The 18,224-nt window shown below is 40.7% G+C and overlaps 4 protein-coding genes across 6 annotated transcripts; 2 read left to right on the top strand and 2 right to left on the bottom strand.

Annotated features, from left to right (window-relative positions):
* Positions 1-1,480: 1,480 nt before the first annotated feature.
* LOC5508238 (neudesin) lies at positions 1,481-2,916 on the top strand. The gene is made up of 4 exons (XM_001628787.3): positions 1,481-1,708; positions 1,828-1,888; positions 2,047-2,150; positions 2,444-2,916. The coding sequence occupies exons 1-4, from the start codon at positions 1,529-1,531 to the stop codon at positions 2,585-2,587; spliced, it is 489 nt and encodes a 162-aa protein (XP_001628837.2). The 5' UTR covers positions 1,481-1,528; the 3' UTR covers positions 2,588-2,916.
* On the bottom strand, positions 2,917-6,333 carry LOC5508213 (E2F-associated phosphoprotein). The gene is made up of 5 exons (XM_032377033.2): positions 6,136-6,333; positions 5,835-6,001; positions 5,161-5,433; positions 4,423-4,591; positions 2,917-3,321 (listed from the first exon to the last, which is right to left on the bottom strand). The coding sequence occupies exons 1-5, from the start codon at positions 6,237-6,239 to the stop codon at positions 3,042-3,044; spliced, it is 993 nt and encodes a 330-aa protein (XP_032232924.1). The 5' UTR covers positions 6,240-6,333; the 3' UTR covers positions 2,917-3,041.
* A 924-nt stretch (positions 6,334-7,257) lies between these two features.
* LOC5508200 lies at positions 7,258-15,306 on the top strand. Its single transcript, XM_001628786.3, has 5 exons — positions 7,258-7,657; positions 8,493-9,076; positions 9,568-10,323; positions 13,344-13,542; positions 14,427-15,306. The coding sequence occupies exons 1-5, from the start codon at positions 7,294-7,296 to the stop codon at positions 14,969-14,971; spliced, it is 2,448 nt and encodes an 815-aa protein (XP_001628836.1). The 5' UTR covers positions 7,258-7,293; the 3' UTR covers positions 14,972-15,306.
* On the bottom strand, positions 15,025-17,744 carry LOC116615421. 3 transcript variants are annotated; one of them, XM_032377036.2, is made up of 4 exons: positions 17,533-17,744; positions 16,616-16,697; positions 15,840-16,263; positions 15,025-15,275 (listed from the first exon to the last, which is right to left on the bottom strand). In XM_032377036.2, the coding sequence occupies exons 2-4, from the start codon at positions 16,678-16,680 to the stop codon at positions 15,099-15,101; spliced, it is 666 nt and encodes a 221-aa protein (XP_032232927.1). In that variant the 5' UTR covers positions 16,681-16,697; positions 17,533-17,744; the 3' UTR covers positions 15,025-15,098. The 3 variants fall into 3 exon arrangements, with proteins under 3 accessions (XP_032232927.1, XP_032232925.1, XP_032232926.1); XM_032377034.2 differs by lacking the exon at positions 17,533-17,744 and adding an exon at positions 17,204-17,403; XM_032377035.2 differs by lacking the exon at positions 17,533-17,744 and adding an exon at positions 17,245-17,398.
* Positions 17,745-18,224: the final 480 nt, after the last annotated feature.

The raw sequence follows: 18,224 nt of genomic DNA, 5'->3' as shown, positions 1-18,224 counted from the left end.
GTGGACACGAAAATGGATTATATGAAACTCGCGCATGCGCTAAAAGACACGAACAATCATATGCGATACCAAGATTAGACTTGCTCTCCGGTCGCTGCGCTCCCTCCGAATGATTATTTTCCCAAGGGCGTATCTAGAAACAGGTTGTGGATGTTCCCCACAAACTGGCTTTTCTGAAATGTCTGCTCCCTGTTTTTCATTTTCCTACTCATTCCCCGCCCTGAAAACACATAAACATTGAAGTACACTTTAGAAGTCAAAAGAAGGAATTTCCCCGTATTCTGAGCGCCAAATGTAAGTCCTTGGGCATGATTGTCACCCTCTTTGCGTGGATGGCGCACAAATTCACATCATCAAACACACCGACAATGAAAGCCTCTGTGGCTTCTTGCAACGCCAAAAGCGCATCTGGGTGGAATCTTAAGTCCAGACGATAATTCTGGGATATTTCCCTCACCAGCCGCTGAAAGGGGACTTTCTTGATCAACAACTCGGTGCTTTTCTGTAGCTTTCGGATTTCCTTCAATGCTTTTCGTCCAGGTTTTGGTTTGTATCTCACCGGTCTTTTAATGCCCCCAGTACGCTGTTGTACTGCATTTAGTGAATCATTCAATGGAGAAATCCCGCAAATTACTTCTCTGCTCGGAAAAGGGACCTTTGTTGAGGTGGTCGCCCTACTTTCATGTCTCTTGAGGTTGTTGTTGTGGCTTTTTGCGAATAGATATTCTGCCGTGACGGGCCTTTGAGATCCTGTTGGTCGGCAAGTTTGCTTCGTTCTCGCCATAAAAACTGAGAAGCAAAGTGAATAAAATCGGGGAAGAGCTCTCTAAAATAAGACTTCCGTTTTTTTTTTTTTTTTTTGCTTTCTTAGGTGATTTTATCTGTAAATTTCATCTCTCTCGTCGCCTTGAGGAACAATAACAAAGTAAAGTTGCAAAGTAAAGTAAACGCGCGCACGGTCACAAACAAATAGCGGGAAAAAGTGGCGCGAAAATATTACCTTATGAAATAAAAAAAGGGAAGGGTACACGTGAAAAAATGTATATACTATCTAACATTTTTATCGAGATTTTAAGAGTACAGCCATGCTTTAAGCTACTTTTAGAACACTAATAGGGAGGGTCCGTGTTTTTTATAATGCGGTTTTGCCTCAATCTGGCGTGGTATATTCGTATTTTGATCCGCGCTTTTGCAATTTCTCTAGACTGCACGGTTTACGGTTATTGACATATTTTGACGTTTTTGCGTTTTTTGGCGTTTTTTTCTGTGCGTTTGTTTAGTACTGTGCGGTTTTCGCACCACCTCTTTTATATACTCTTCAATCCCTTTGCTTCGTATACATTTTTTAAAGCCTATCAGTACAGTATTTTTCTGTTGTTATTGTTGTTATTTAAAAAAGTTTTTCTCGATAAAACAATTGACGGGTGGGCTACAACGTGTCAATAGCTCTCATAGCCACAGCATATTGCGTGACAGCTCCAGACAAAGTTCACGCAACGCTGACACTGTAAACGTTCCAAAACACAACATGGTTAGGGCTGCCATCTTTCTCTTACTATTCTCTGTATTTATCGACATTTCTTTTGCTGCTGACATCAAGGGACAAATCCCCCATGCACCATTCGCAGATCTCGATGAAAATTTGAAAATAACTCCAGGACACAAGCTATTTACCAAGGACGAACTCGCCACATTCAACGGTAGAAACGTAAGTGATGATTGTAGGTTCTTGACTAAATATGATTTCTCAAACAGAGAATGATCAAGTATTCTATTTTAGATAATGGTTGCTCTGTCTGTATGTCTGTCTCTCTCTCTCTATTCCAGTCAAACTCGCCAATCTACGTGGCAGTGAAAGGGGTTGTTTTCGATGTGTCCACTTCAAAAGGTTTGGGGGATTTTGAAATTTTAATTAGTTACCGATTGTAAAAAGCTTATAACAAGAAAAGCGTATTTGATAACTATAATAAATCATCGTTTCAAATAATCTAAATGACTAACCCATCTCTTGTTGTACTTTGTTTTAACTCCTGTTTTATGTAATAGACCTTTATGGTTACGGAGAATCGTACAACTCTATGGCGGGAAAAGAATGTTCTCGAGCCATCGCAAAATGGTCTTTAGCGGCCGAGAACATGAACGGAAATTTGGTGAGTATTCCCCCTAAAAAATACTAACGTATCGAAATGTAAATGTGATCTTATATACAGTCTTCTTTTTATGAGCCGGATGTAATTATGCACGCGAAGGCTATATATACAGTAAATTTCTGGTTGATGATTGTCTGGTGAGCAGAGTGGCGCAGCGGAAGCGTGCTGGGCCCATAACCCAGAGGTCCGAGGATCGAAACCTTGCTCTGCTAGAGAAATTTTTTCCTTTTTTTTTCTCAACTGATACGTTTTTTTTTTCTCTCGCAAATGGCATGTTTACCTTTTTTTTATAGGATGGTTTGACAAAAGATGAGTTACAAAGACTGGAGAAAAATTTCCATGATGTGTACATGAGGAAATACCCTGTGGTGGGATATATGCACGGCTTTGAGCCCAGACTTAAAGACAATGTCCAGTGGCACAGAGAAGAATTATAACAAATGTAGTTTTTTTTCCAAATTAACAGTAGATTTATTATTTTGGCTATTTAATTTAAAATTTGTTACTGATTAAGTGATTTTTATATTTACCATGAATAAAACCTCTTCTCATAATCTCAACTATTGTCTCAGGTCTGACAGGTGGATATCAAGTATCTACTTGTTATTAACTGTTACTCTTTTTTATTGATTATTCTCTGCTTATCAATTTGTTATCATTTACTGCTTATGGAACCTTTTGAATGTAAGGCTCCTTGTATGAATTTCTGTTTTAAAATAGAAGAGATAATACCTTCATGAATTAAAAAAAAAATGCTATGAACAAATAGATTTGTGCTATATTTTATTAATTTATCACTCACTGTACAATCATGCACATCCTTGGAAACCCAGGGGTATTTTCCTCTAATGTCACTCGCAAGAGAATTACCAGTGGGTTTCTGAGGATGAATCATGCATAGCTTGTCAAGATATTGAAAAAGTGATAAACCTCATCACTGTCATAGACTGCCACTTCAGTTCCACACTCTGAGCATTTCACTGGGTGGTAGGTCTCATATGTCCTAGTGCTTGTATCACCAGCATCAGTCTGTTGAACTAGCTTCCCTTTGTGTTTGCCCCTGCGTTTCTTTCCAAAATTGGTCTGTTCTTGATATTTCAGAACTTCATCAGCAACAACAGTACAGTTCATAGTAAACATGGCTCTGTATTGGTTTTTATATATATCATGTCTGAAAAAGAGAAAACAAAAATCAACAGGAGGCATAAACAATATGTGTGTAAACAAAATGCCAGCACATGTCAGGCATATACAATATATGTGGAATACAGAGCCATAGCAGGCCTTGAAAGATTGGGCGGACACAATACGGAAACATTTAGATAATATTTGAGGGGGGGGGGGGCACAGCCATGCTCCTTCTGGTCATTTCCTTTTATTTTATTCCTGCTACGGCCCTGTGAAAATATGGTATCTACAAATACTGCTGGCACATTTAAAAAATTTACAATATGCGCTATGTATAAGGTATTTACAAAGACTGCCAGCACCTCTAAGCCAAATTCAATGAGTGTGTAAAAATAAGGTATCTACAAAGACTTCTTGTGCCTATAACAGGGCTTCTGGAATTATGTGGAAAAAAACTCAAAATTACGCGGGATTCTTTGCTAAATTACGCGTTAAATTACGCGGAAAATCAATCATTACGCGCTTAATTATGCAGGATTTTGCAATACATTCTTCTTTAAAAATCAAAATTTTGCAGGATTCTTTACTGAATTACACGCTAAATTACATGGAATATCAACTGTTATGCCCAAACTGCATATTGTACCGAAGGAAAGCACGAAATAACTTGAAAAGGTTATTTTTTTTGCGTGAAAATATCTTAGGCAAGTTTTCATTGGCTCCTAGCCACCAACCAATTAAAAAAGGTATTTTATTATTAGTCCTAGGCCTTCGCGGTTTAGCGAAGAACGGCTAGTAGTTTTATTTGTTTTCGAAATTCAGTTCGAGATATCGCACTCTTACGAAGAATATCTCTCTTTTTTACGAGAAATAGAGGTAAGAACCCTAAAAGAACACATCGGCTGTGCAATTAAATGTTTTTGTCTTTTAAAATTTAGCCAAATTACGCGGAAACTTGTGGATTATGTGGAAAATGCCAAATTATGCTGGATTATGCGGAAATTTGTGGATTACGCGGAAAAAGCCAAATTATGCGCTTCCGCACAAGCGCGTAATTCCAGAAGCCCTGCTATAAGGTATGTACCATATGCTTGAAAAAAGGACTTGAAAGTATACTTGAAACATATTCTTAGAGCTAACATACCTTTGGCAGTCAATACAGACAATGGTCATACACGCGGGACAAGAGAGAACTGCATCGCTAGTTGGAGGTTTGGTTACTTTGGTCTGTTTGGTTTTCTGTTGTTTACTTGAGCCACCAGAACTGTCTGAGGTGGCATCCTGGCTTGATGTGGGTAATACTCTTTTCTTGCCTGTACAATATCAGAAGTAATACCGATTACAATAAAGCAGTAATACAATAATATACATTATTACAGTAATACAATAATATTGGCTAAAAGCCAAGGGAGCTATAAACATGACATTTCATATACCCCAAAAATACTAGGGATGGAAAATAACCATCCCAAAAATAGCCAGCCCTGTATTCTATAAAGCATTAGCCTTACTTTAAGTAGTTATTTTTTGCATAAGAAGGGGAGTGCATAGCCTCCCTTGCAGCCATTTTTAGGCAGGTCGCTCGCTAGGAAGTGCTAGATGGCAATGCAACGTTTGCAGTGTTTATTTTCTATTCTTTCATCTCAGTTTTCTATTAGTTAATAGCTTGCAATTATATAGAAAACAATGAAGACATTTTTTTCAGTGAATCACTTCTGAAGATTAATTTAAGTAGTCCTAAATAGATTTGAAAAATTTTGCTTTTGTTTTCCACCAACCCCATTGGCTTTAAAGTATTTGTTTAGATGTTCTCTGTAAAAAAGGTTAAAGAAATGTGCCTTTGGCTATGTTTGAAATCCTATGTACCTTTTGTTTACTATACCTTTTTCTCTGTTTATTTGTCGTTGTTTTAACACCCATTTCTCATCTTCATCATCCATATCAGGATCATAAAACAAATCATCATCTGTCAAGATTTTGCGGCGTTCTCTAGACTTAGATGGCACCCCTCCAACTGCATTCTCATCCTCAGATCCAGAACTGAAATAATCCTCATCGTAGCACTCTTGCTTCTCTTCTTCAGCAGTCTTGTGATTATCAGAATTTGTAGAGTCTGTCGGTTCAGTAGGGTTTCTGGTGGGGTTAGTTGATTGATCTAAAAGATGTGTGAAGTTAATGCTTGATAACATTGTGTTGTAGTGATTTTGCCATGTTATTTATTAAATATGAAACATATCTATTAAGGGGTTGTGTATTGCTAGAACAATGCGAGAAGCTGCTAAGTATGGATATATTTTGTCAATCATAATAATTAATATTATGCATATTGCCTAAACAAGAACCAGGTAAATAAGTTATCAGTAGGAAGCAATGTCAATCAAAGAGGGATGAGTTTGCGAACTCCTGTCCCAACATCCTCATTTGTCCCCCCCCCTTTTTTTTCCTAGTTGATTGATTGACAGCCTTGTTATTTGGTGCATCATATTTATGTGGTCAATAACTTCAGATGCATGTTTTCTGAAATTTCAACTTGTTTATTTTGTAGTGCTAGCATACCTTCACACACGGAGTGCCTTAGCATCACAGCATCCAAGTCCATCTCCATCTCCTTCTCAAAGTCATCATCACTATCATCATCATCAGCTTCAGCATCATCATCATCTTTTTGTTCTCTTATAAAATTCCTGCTCTGACATGCAATCTCTTCGGCTTCATCTTCCGAGCTAACATAGCAAAAGCATGAAAGATTTTTTTTTTAATACGGTCGAGAAATAGAGGTGAAACGTTAAAAAAAAAGCGAAGTTCTAAAGTTAGAAGGCAAGAACGTGTGAAAGACGTCTATCTCTTTTCTACCGACCTTTTTCCGTCACGTTCATCATCAGAATCACTGTCTTCCCCTATGTGATAAGGATTATCCATCTCTCTTATCAATTTCTTTATCAGATTCCCTTGGTGAGACATCTTAGAACTGTTTATGTGCAAAGAATTCAAAGCAAAAACACAAGTATGGACATATTTTTACTGCTTGTAATAAATTGAGCCCGCGGTAACGCCACAGGAAACCCAGAACGGTCTTTTGGCTTGTATATTGAAACCACAGGCCTCCCACCCGCATCTATCAGAGCTGGTAATGATGCTTCAATGGAAACTCTGTTTAAAATTTTTTTTTTATATAGTTTCGTATTAAAGCTTTATTGTATTCACTTGGTTGAGGTTAAAAGATCTACTTTTTTTTGTTTTTCCCATTTTTTGTCGAGCATACTGTTGGAAAAAAACGACATAAAAAATCAGCATAGTTTTACTAGAATAATCGATTCGTCCCCCCCTTTTCTTAATGTGCCCCCGATATTTTAAGTAAGCAAAAGTATTTTTTTTATTACTAAAACTGATGTGCTCTTCTTGAATGCACATTTTGATAAAGTGAACAAAAATGCTGAACGAATAAATAATATTGTTTGTCTTGCAAAGCTACGGGGTACCCGGCCTATGTTTGGGCATAGGGATGCTGCTGGGGGGTTTTAAACCTGATCCTGTTTAGGACAAAAATTCTGAAAAACCATACCTTGTTAAGGAAAACACCCTTGATTTTAGGACCCTGTTTAGGACAACACCCTCAATTTAAGGACCCTGTTAGCACGTGAGAGCAAGCAAGGCAATCAGATCGGCGGCGCGATCAACGGTTACGAGTTTTAGCAAGGCAACCAAATCGGTACCCTGACAGCCTTGCTTAAAATTATGTACCCTGTTCAGGACAGACAGGCCTGAAATGTATATCCTGTTTAGGACAGAGAGGTAAAAAACCATACCCTGTCCAGCGGCACGTCCCAATATAGCCCATCCCCCCCGGATGTTTGCGGCGACTTTTTCATTCTCGCATTATACTTTATTCAGTTGTCGCAATAAACGTTGGGAGGCCTGTGGTACCAGTAATTCTTTGATCATCCGCTGACATTAGAGGAGTAGTCGTGGACGCGCTTCTACCTCTACGCCCGCGGGAAATTGCTTCCCCTAGAAAATGGCGGCCGAAAGCACATGTGAAATTACGTGGGAAAACTTTGCCGAAATACACGGCTCCCAGTTTCGCCACATCGGGCTTCCGCAGCACTTATGGAAAGAGCTACACGCTAAACTTTCGCCTGTCATCAGAAAAGACGCTAATAATGCTTTTGAGCGACAGAAAACGGGAGAAACTTCCCAACGAAGATGGTCGCTTCATGCAAAGAAAGATCTCGCGAAAGACAGTGATGTGTACATCGTGGAGCATGTTTGGACAAGCGATGGAGCTGAAGGCGCTAAGAGGAAACTAGCCAAAAGCCCAGATTTGCTACTGAGACTCCAGAATATGATGAACTTACGTGAGGATGAAAACCGAGATAAAGGTATACCCAGGCCTATAACAAGGATTTTTCTTGGGGGGGGGGGAGGGGGGGTGCGAAATCCGAAAAAGTGGACCCAATTTTTCCGGGTCGGGGAGGTAGGGAATAAGTTCTCTGATAAAAATCTGACCATCTCCAAAAGTACCAAAAGGGTTTTTTTTTATGCCTTAGCAGTATCTCCACGGGATGTTTATTATTATATTTGGCTACGTACCAAAGTGATCTAGCTTATGCTTTATAAGTTTTGTCTACAAATAGCACGTCCATTGGGAACCGAAAGTGGACCTTCGGCCATTGTGCGGGAGTGGGGGTGCATTTGCACCCCCTGCCCCCCCATAGGTACGGACCTGGTTTTAAGCAATTCAATACCTCACATTCATGGAGGTGAATGGGAATTCGCAAGTGTGGGAAGGGTTCCAACTCAGGAAATCTGGGGTCAGGGGATAGCACACTAAGCATTTATAGGGAGCCAGTTTGGTTTATGCACATATCATAGTCAAGTCGTAGACTTTTAAAACAAACAAGCAACGATAATTTATTCACTTCACCGTATACAGATTTAGTACACTGGTATGGCTGAAAGTGAATAAAAAAATCATAGTTTTAAGTGGATATTAGGTTGATATAAATGATTTTGAATATATTACTTATGAATATAAAAATCACACTTGATGATTATACAGCTGCTGGTTTCTGGCTTCTAGACTTCTTTTGTGATCAAACTATATCCATAATCCAATTATATCAATTCAATTTATAATTTTAGCAATAAAAAAATCTCATTATTTCCTTCAGTCAAGTAAACAGAAGACACAGCTCATGTTCTGCATTTTTTCAGATGTGTTTGTGGATTCTCAGAAAGTAATAGAGCAAGTCGCAGGTGTAACTAAGGAAAAAGCCAAAGAATTTCTGGATTTGGGTCATAATGACCTGATCAGTGCTTTGATGTATGCAGAAGGAGCATCACCTCCCAAACAAGTGGGCAATGATGACGATGAAGATAAGATCCTAGACTATGAAGACTTCAAGGAAGGGTTTATCAGTTCCACTGATGAGCAATACAGGGAATCAATATCTGAAGAGTTCCTCCAGAAAATGTATAAAAAATACTTGAAAGATCATGAAGAGGAGAAGACAGTACAATATGGTCAGGCAACAACATCCCAGTACAGCTGGGAGGAAACAAGTGAAGAAGGCTGGGTGACAGTCCTGATTTCAGTCCCTACTTCTGCCAAGAAAGCCAGTATTATCAATAAATTGACTGCAAAGCACTGGACGCTAGGGGTAAAAGGCAGTCCGCCTATCATTGATGGAGATTTTTATGCCCCGGTCCTTCCTGACGAGTGCATCTGGACGTTTGACGGCCCAGGAGTCCTTCAGATGACGTTGCAAAAGAGAGGCTCTGATGAGGGGATGTGGCCAGTAAGTTGCTTACACATACAGTGGATACCCAACATCAGGCTGGTTTAATCTTACAAACCCTTCTACAAATGTTTAGTCTAAAGACCACTGTCAGTAATTTATATCAAGAATGTGGTCTTTGGTTTCCTATGTTATCTTACTGTACACATGAAAGTAAACCTCATTGCATAAGGTATATTAAACAGAAGACAGCTTGTCATACATATTCTATTGTTTCTGCTATTATTCAAATGAAATGAAAGAGAAAAATAGCAGTATAATGGTAAGATAAATGTGCAATTGATATGGTAAAAACGAATTTACAGCTTATTTTCAAGTTAAAAAATCATTTGAGTTTACCTTGTGCAAGTACTAGAATTTTCTAGAATCGAACACTTTAGGAATATTTTTCAGCCAGCAGAATTTTCTAGTTGTGTTATCACATTTTTAACTCAACCAAGGTATCAATAATGCAAGATCTTTGTGAAACTCACCTTTGTTATCTCCTTCAGGTCTGTATCAAAGGTGAGAAGCAGTTCACGAGCAATCAGATTTTCCAACAAGCTAAATTCAAGGAGCGAGAGAAAGCCTATAACCTTGGCACCGCCCTCAGCGCAATGTGGTATTACAACCAAACATACCAGAAAGTGACGGTAGTTGGAGGGCCACAAGCCCACTGCTGGTACATGATGGATGAGACTGGGTCTGCTCTTTCACACAGTAGCACTCCTAATGTCAAGTGCGCACCGTTTGCCTACGCTGTAAATGGCATGACTTGCTCCCTTATCTGGCCAGCACAGGATATCAAAAAGGGGGATGTCTGCACTAGAGATTTCTGCCCACTGCTGGTGCACATGGAGACACAGAAGCACAAGGAAGCAAGGCTCCTTGCCTGCTCCCCTCAGATGCCACTGGATTTCCCCAGATCATTTTTGGAGGATTATGCTGAAGCATGTGCCAACCTGAAGCAGTCCTTGCCTCAAGTCCACCTTGCTCCGCTAGCATCAGACATAGTGAGGGAAGTAGAGTCCTCTGAGGTGAAACTTTCCCTGAAGTTTTATGTGAGTGAGAATTGTCCGAGTGTAGAGGCTGTGGTGAAAACCTTGGGCTGCACTTCATTGGATGCACCTGATGATGCAGAGGCACTGTGGGTGGAGAGTGTCGTGGGTGACGTGCTGCCGCAGCAGAAGGTGAACCGCCTGTCTGGAGAGCAGTTTCTTCTCAGGCGGGACATATTGTTCGGGATGATGCAGAAAAAAATTGGACAGGTGAGTGGGCATGGTTGGGTTTCAGGGAACATGAGAAGTTCAGGGTGGTCAAAAAATGTCGATCAACCTCTCCTTTGTTATTGATTATTGAAATTACAACTGCTTATTCTCATGAAAGCTTCAAAATGACAATCTAGGAATGAAGTCTGATGCGTTATTGACGATATTCGATTGAAATATCTTGGTTACTTGTTTGAAAAAGCCTATGAAAGTGGATGCTTCATGTGACTCGGCATTGAGTGGGAGCATAAAATGGCAGCCTGGATGGCCTTCTTTAACCCTTTCACTCCTGGGTACTTTTGAGCAACATTGTAAGAAAAACAGACTGAAAACAGAAACCTCCCCCCCCCCCTATTTAAAGTCCAACACTACCAGTTAAGCTAAGCCACCGCTGACCCAAGACGGTATGCCTTGAAGTTTCCAACAATGCACTGCGGTGCCTTTTCTTTCTAGCGACAACACTGCTACAGCCTGTTGCTTACAACAGTTTTGCTTGTAATTTGCTTAGAAATTACAGCTTTTTCACGTCTGGAGAGTGCCTTAGGACATCATGAAGTCTTTTTGGGCATAATTAATGCTGTACTTATGGATGTTTGCACGCTGAGGTTGATTCAATGGGATAATTCCTTGTCTGGGCTTCACCAAGTGAGAAAGACATCTCAAAAGCAAACAAGATGCTCGGCTTCCTCCTGCGGCACTGCTCAAACGGTCTCCCCCTCGATTGACAAAAGACGCTGTATATCTCCCTTGTAAGATCGCACCTCACCTATGCTAGCCAGGTGTGGGCGCCCTGCCAGTTGGGGTCTCTCCATCTGATGAGATCGCTAGAGAGAGTGCAGAGGAGAGCTACGCGCTACATGTTTCAAGGACTCGAACTGGACTATAAGCAGCGCCTTCTTAACATTAATCTCCTCCCTCTGTGCTATTTCCTTGAATACCTTGATCTGCTTTTCCTCTATCGATGTATCAAAGGCGAGATACACATGGACATCTCCAGTATCATCCAAGTTTCAAACTCTAGCACTCGTCGAGGTTCAACAGGATTAGATATTCGCTTGATCGCTTCGCGAACCTCTACCTTCCGCGAATCGTATTTTGTATGTGTTTGCCCTGCCTGGAATGCCCTCCCCCTGCAAATTAGATCGTCTGAGCGGACCTCCCTCTTCAAGTCCCGCCTGAAGTCACTACTGGCAACGCGCCTATCTGAAGTATTCCACCCTGACGACATCCGGACATGGCGCATCTTATGTCCTATCTGTAGGCAGTGTAACACTGATTCAGTTTGTCGCTGTTAAGTTTGCTTGTGTTGTTTTTACGTATGTAATGTTGACTATACTACTGACCAACGGAGGCTGAGCCTGTAAGGGACCTCAAGTCCTGTTCTTTGCCTCCTACGGCCGTCATCACCATGAATGTAATAAATAAATAAATAAAAATAAAGGAATTTTCTGGTGAACGGCCTCGTACTCTCCAATGTGGGCCATCTTTGCTACCCAACCTTATTCAAAAATTGTTTTCAGGCTTATTTTGGGTTCCTTGGACCTGGAAATGTTTTGTTTGACTTCGGGGCAAAGAGACTTATAAAAAAACTGTTATGATTGTGGGAAAGGAGATTGCCCGCCTGTCTGTAAAGGTGTTTCCAAGACTCCCATGATGCAGTGCAGGCATGCAAAATAGGCTAAACATGGTGACTCGCTTCTAATGGAGGTTCTAGCATTGATTATTGTGACTGATTGCTGTAAAATGGGACCTGACGGAGCCCAATAACGGTATCTATTTGTGACTTGATCTGTGTTTGCTTGTCTCTATTTGTAGTTCGGAATTTTGTGTCTTTTTTGGTAAGAAATGTTTCTAAGTTTAAGCATTTGTTTACGAATTAGTCAGAAATCAAGGTTGATATTTTGACAAAAGAGTCGATTCTATTACATTGCTTAGATGCGTTTTTGAAGGTCGTCTATGCCTTGGATGAATCTATGAGTATCCGAGTCTGGTGATGTTTAGTTTGCATTTTCAACGTTTTGGAGTTGGGCCTATATTTTACAGGCGTCTCAGGGCGTTATGGCAATGAAAGACTTAAGGATGTGATCAGGTGGATGTGATCAGGGGAAGGGGCAAGATGCAGGAGTTTTATGGTTGGCCTTCTAAAAGGATGGTTAAAGCCGCATTGTCAGTTTACTTCCAGTAGAATATTTAGCAATCTCCGATAATTTTTAACAGAAAACGCGAAAAATATTTTAAAATATTGAAAGCAGTGTCTATTGGAAGTTTCTTCGATGATGTGATCGCTAATTTAGAGCGGATGGCCTGTTAAATATCTTAGATTCTAATAGATTCTTTTGTCTTTTAACGGTTAAGGTTTCCGTCGGACCTCCGGAAGTAAACTGGTGACAATGCGACTTTAAGGTGGATGTGATCAGGGTAAGGGGAAGGGACAAGATGAAGGAGTTTTATGCAGTGTTCAGGATGGTGCAAAACAAGACGGTAATGGGTGTGGTCATGGTAGGGGACAAGGTTTAGGAAGAGATTGCAGATGTTTTATGTGGTGTTTGTGATGGCATAAAACAATATGGTGGTGGTGGGTGTGGCCGGGGTAGAGACAGGGTACAGGTATTTCATGGTCCAGGATTAAATATTAAAGAAGGAGGGCACCTGCAGTGCTGATGAGCTTGCAGGAGATTGTGAGGTAGCCAAAGTAGGGGGTAGACGAGGATGGTGTGGTCATTGGTGTAGTAAAGGTACTAAAAGCATTGTTGTGAGGATGGATTGGTGTGTTGATGATATGGGCTATGAAGGGTACATAGGGGCTACACAAATAGAATGAAATTCTTTCCTTGTTGCATTACCTACTAAGGGGGAGGAATTGTATTCCATGGACCAAACACCGTCCAAGGAAACTAAAACAAAACCTTAATAAAAAGGAAAGGACTGTAAATCCCTCATTTTCTATAATGTGCATGTATCGCTAGTTGCTCCTACCAATACCCAAAGCCTGTAATTACTGACGATTGCCATTTGTATAGGTTTCTTGGATTCCACGAACATTCAGTCTCCGTTCCCAGCTCCCTGCCTTGTGTGTCGATCACTACACCAATAGCCTCAAGTCTGTGTGGATAGTGCGCTCAGCCAACCCACAAGATTTCAAGTGCAAACCTGTGTTCACTAGAGACCTTAGACGCATGATACGTCTTGGAGAAACAGGACCACTTGTTGCTTCACACTGTAAGCGCACATAAGCGCACACACATAAGCGCACATACTTACTGTAGGCGCATGATACGTCTTGGAGAAACAGGACCACTTGTTGCTTCACACTGTAAGCGCACATAAGCGCACACACATAAGCGCACATACTTACTGTAGGCGCATGATACGTCTTGGAGAAACAGGACCACTTGTTGCTTCACACTGTAAGCGCACATAAGCGCACACACATAAGCGCACATACTTACTGTAGGCGCATGATACGTCTTGGAGAAACAGGACCACTTGTTGCTTCACACTGTAAGCGCACATACTTATTTTATCACTAGCTGCTAAGCGTTTCTTCATTTTTTTTATCAATATTTTTTATTCCAGTTAGTTCTTATGAAATTGTCATTAAGAATAAAATATATTTTTCTTATATCAACAATTTCATGAAGATTGAAATAAAAAAGTCATCCAGGTTTTGAGCTTAAATAATACAAGTAAAATGACTGAAATGATCAAACCCAATAGTAACCAATTTCAAGAGAAAGCTAACATAGGGATATGATCTTTTGTTGACCTTTTATACTGAAGCAACCTGAAAGATTAAAAATAGGAGCCACACATTTATGTCATGTCTTATGAGTTGCACGTATAAATAGATTTTAAATAAATTTAAGTAGGTTCTTAAATTTTTTAGTATTAAAATCCAAAATGTCTGGCTCTAGGTTTTTACACGCAGGTTTTATATTCAGTTGAACCTAAATCCTAAGAAAAAGATTTTATCTTGTACAAAAAGTTATAAACTTTCAAATTGAAAATACCTGTATTGGGGCAACAACAAAAAAAACTGAAAACAATAAAGAAAGAACAATGGCTCAGCTAACTATGACTTTTAATTCACTCCTCTTTTGCAGATTGTGTCACCGCTGCCGTCTTCCACAGAAGGCCCTTCTGTCTTCAATACACGGTAATGGTCCCATCCTTGAAACCCTTGGTCCTCCACATCCACAACACTCCCCGCATTAGGCAGACAGCAGAAATGTTGAAGCCCTTGAAGGAGCTGGATGAGTACGAGCCGACTCTCCTCTCGGTGGATGACGGAAAGCCCCAGGACCACGCCCTCTTTGAGGACTTCCAGGCCCAGCTTAAGAAGTTTTACCTGTTAAGACTCAACAAGTCGTGGGATCACGTGGAGAAGAAGATCTTCCAGCATATTGGAGAACTTTTCCATCTTCTATCCTCTAGCCTTTCACCCCTCAGCCAGTCAAGCAGTCCCTTGTCTGCAGTGTATGGAGTCGATGTCCTTCTTCAGGAAAATTTGGAGCCCTTGATAATAGGTGTGAATGCCTTGCCGTCGTTTGCTAATGATCAGGTTGCCAAAGAGGTCATCTGTCTTACCTACGGAGATGATAAGGAGGCGAGTGCCGCAAACGTCACCCAAGTCACTTTTGGCTCGTGACGTTAAAATGAGAAGAAAGAGACTAACCTCTCAATGAAAAGCTAGACTAGAGATGACAAAGTAAACATTTTATTTCAAATAGTTTACAGAACAGTATGATAGTTTGTCATGATACATAGTCTCGAGTTCACCTATGTGCAAATCTATGTAACACAACGGCCCCCATGATCCCTAGCGCCGACAGCGTTATAACAGTAACGGCCACTGTGTAGTCACGTGATATCGCTTGATCAGTGACGTCATCTCGATGTACTTGGGCCGAGTGGACATGGGTACTAATTTCAGGTTTTCTCCTGGGCTGAGACTATTAATAAGAATAAAAAAAGTTAAATGGTTACATGTGTTGAATAGCTTGGTTTATACCTTCGGCTCTTTATTTAATCTGCAACCAGATTTTAGTGGCAATAAATAATATTATGTATTTATTTTGAACTCCTCTTACAGTGGAAAAATCCAAGGCCCTTTATATTATAAATTATAAGCTCACCCGAAAGAGACGAAAGCTAGCCTGAAAAATTCGCATTAACTTGGGTATCAACGTTGTCATTAAAGCTGTTAAGGTATTGGGTATTATTGACATTAATCAAATCCCTGGCTGCAAAATCACTGTAATTACCATAGATTCACGATGCCTCTTATTCGAAGCAACAACTTCAACCATTTCCATCTGTATAGATTTTATCTTCTCGGGAGTGTAACAAGCAAATCCTAAACCTCCACTTGAGAAAATTGAAAAAACCTGCTCCCTAGCGTAAACTTTGGCGGATAACTGGGAGCCATATTTTCAACCGAAGGGGAATTAACACCCACTCGCTTAATTTTTGATTGACAGCTGAGAAACCCAGATCACCCTAGCGCGACCACTGACCTTGTTAGTGATTGGTTGACTTTCACCAAGCGTTTCTGGCACCAATGTGTTTTCGCTGCCCCCATCACTCTCAATTGCATCGTCACGAGGCAATAACCTGTTGCTCAAATTTGCCTCTGTTTTCCCAGCATCCCTTTCTCTCGTAACCATTCTCTCGTTATTCCACGTATAACCATCGTCCTTTGCGCTCTTCTCATTCCTTGCAATAACAGCCTCCCTCTTCCCGTCATCCCTTTCCTGCTCATTTTCATCACTGCTGACTCCTTGGCGCATGCGCCGTGGCTCTCTTCTTTCTTGCCGTCTTTTACGGCGTATTCGCCACGGGCCTTGACTTCTTCCCCAGTTCTCCTCTGTTTCATCATTCTCTCTGTCACTCATCATAAGGGCGTTGCCCTCCGGGTCATATATAACCCATAATATGAAGCTAGCAAACCAATCAACAAGCAGTTTACTGTCGTGTATTTTTGTATAAGCATCCCGATATAATGACTCTTCATGACGAAAATTCTGCGGTGATTTATTTTCCCACTGGCCCTTCTGCAAATATTCACAAAGTTCGTCCAAACCCCAAGTCAACAACTTGGTGGTGCGTGAAGAAAATGTCTACGCGAGCAGGAGTTTGGGTAGTTATTATGCAGTTGTTCTTTTGTCCTCTGTGACGCTATGCGCTTGAGTTATTGCGTGAAAGGTCAGAACGGCTGCATAGGAGACGTGTTGTTTGAGGGGGAATTTTGTACAACCATTTTCAAAGCTTATCAACTATCTGCAGTACTCACCAAATGAAGACGGCAACAATGACGACATTACAGAGAATGTTGGATATGAATGCTGGTAGTTCCATGGTTAGATGGCTGTCGCCTGGAATTAATAAGTATATCATATGATTCTGCATTCAACAGGGTGCCACTGTATGGTACTAATAAGGGGAGCGGGCGTCAAAAAGTCGTGGAATAGTATTGTGAAAAAGTCAGCATTTAGTCGTGAAAGAGTCGGCTAAGAAGGGAAATTTGCGCGAATATATGTTTTTTTCAGCAAGGAAAAAGAGAAAAATCGATACCCTAGAATTTGATTGAATCTTCGGTTAGCCCCCGAAATAAATCACAAGGTTGAAGTGTTTTTACGCTCTGTGAAGACACAGTAGTTTCTCTGATGTTTCGAGCTTTAGCCTTGTTTTGCTTCGACGGACGCTCGAAAATATTCTATAACATGCCATTTCAACATTGTGTTGATTTATTTCCCTGACACCAAACAACCTAGTTATTTCACACCTTTTCTGTAGTTTTTCTGGTCATACAACCTAGATATTCTACAGCTTGTCTGTAGTTTTTCTAGCCATACCATTCTATCAAAGGAGTTTAACTGACCTACACTCTGATTATAATAAGTCGCCCAAAACAACGCTAACCCGCCAATAAGTCTGACCAACCAGTGGATCACTAGCCATGCTGCTGCATCGCTCTCAAACAGCCAGCTTGGCGGCAACATGCACACATTCACCACTATCTAAGGGACCATTTGGCGTCATCCGTGAATCCAGATGTCCCCGGCTCAAATATGCCTTAATTATGACGTCATAGTAACTTATTATGACGTCATAGTACCATTTCTGTGGGGAATCATTATGATGTCAAAATCTTAAGCGAGCGTGCAGTTCTTCTGGACTCTAAAATGTCAGGATTATGACGTCATTTACCTGGCGTACATGCGAATCTTCTGGTCTTTCTTTGTAACTTTTAGCTTCAGGTTTACAATTGAGGTCCTTAAAATGTTGTGTGAAACCATAGGCTGAGCCTCACAAACATACTTCAGACGCAAAACAGTTTTCTTTCTCGGCCAGCGCAATGCAGCGGCTACTGATGAGTGACCTGTGAGCGTCATCAAGCTGTTTTCCCATAATCCCTCACTTTAGCTCTCTTCCAATCATCCCTAAATCCAGCCCTCTTCCCGTCATCCCTCATTCACCCCTACTTCCCATCATCTCTCACTGCAGCCCTTTTCCCATCATCCCTCACACCAGCCTTCTTCCCATCATCCCCCACTCCAGCCCTCTTCCCATCATCCTCTTACTCCAGCCCTCTTCCCGTCATCCCTCATTCCACTAAACTTGAAAAGACATTTCACATAACATAATGGGTATTTATGGCGACCAAAACGTTCAAGAGAATGCCCTTCGGAAGTCTTATTCAATAAACAAACGAAGCTGTTTGTACACCAAACAAGCAATTACTACTACTCAAAATATTAGGTTGTTTTAGCCTTTTTAGGTTTCAGATTCTAATAATTGAGTCTGTGGTGTTGGCATATGATGAATTCTACCCGCACAGCTGATACAATGCTTTGATTGCTAACATGTCAAAACTTGCACAAATCACTGGCAAAGGCGTG

This window comes from Nematostella vectensis, chromosome 7, assembly GCF_932526225.1.
Source record: "Nematostella vectensis chromosome 7, jaNemVect1.1, whole genome shotgun sequence".
NCBI classification, from domain to species: domain Eukaryota; kingdom Metazoa; phylum Cnidaria; class Anthozoa; order Actiniaria; family Edwardsiidae; genus Nematostella; species Nematostella vectensis.
The sequence above is the reverse complement of the archived record's forward strand: the minus strand, read 5'-3'. Positions and strand labels throughout refer to the sequence as shown.

Bases quoted from the DNA above. Each gene is read 5' to 3' on its own strand.
- LOC5508200 (XM_001628786.3), top strand. From the start codon at position 7,294: ATGGCGGCCGAAAGCACATGTGAAATTACGTGGGAAAACTTTGCCGAA. The intron at 10,324-13,343 runs GTGAGTGGGCAT...CCATTTGTATAG, and splicing joins TGCAGAAAAAAATTGGACAG to GTTTCTTGGATTCCACGAAC. The intron at 13,543-14,426 runs GTAAGCGCACAT...CCTCTTTTGCAG, and splicing joins ACCACTTGTTGCTTCACACT to ATTGTGTCACCGCTGCCGTC.
- LOC5508213 (XM_032377033.2), bottom strand. From the start codon at position 6,239: ATGTCTCACCAAGGGAATCTGATAAAGAAATTGATAAGAGAGATGGAT. The intron at 6,002-6,135 runs GTCGGTAGAAAA...TTGCTATGTTAG, and splicing joins GATGAACGTGACGGAAAAAG to CTCGGAAGATGAAGCCGAAG. The intron at 5,434-5,834 runs GTATGCTAGCAC...CACATCTTTTAG, and splicing joins AAGGCACTCCGTGTGTGAAG to ATCAATCAACTAACCCCACC.
- LOC116615421 (XM_032377034.2), bottom strand. From the start codon at position 17,324: ATGTTGCCGCCAAGCTGGCTGTTTGAGAGCGATGCAGCAGCATGGCTA. The intron at 16,698-17,203 runs GTCAGTTAAACT...TATTAATTCCAG, and splicing joins TTATTATAATCAGAGTGTAG to GCGACAGCCATCTAACCATG. The intron at 15,276-15,839 runs GTCAGTGGTCGC...TCTTATTAATAG, and splicing joins GTCAACCAATCACTAACAAG to TCTCAGCCCAGGAGAAAACC.
- LOC5508238 (XM_001628787.3), top strand. From the start codon at position 1,529: ATGGTTAGGGCTGCCATCTTTCTCTTACTATTCTCTGTATTTATCGAC. The intron at 1,709-1,827 runs GTAAGTGATGAT...TCTCTATTCCAG, and splicing joins CCACATTCAACGGTAGAAAC to TCAAACTCGCCAATCTACGT. The intron at 2,151-2,443 runs GTGAGTATTCCC...TTTTTTTTATAG, and splicing joins AGAACATGAACGGAAATTTG to GATGGTTTGACAAAAGATGA.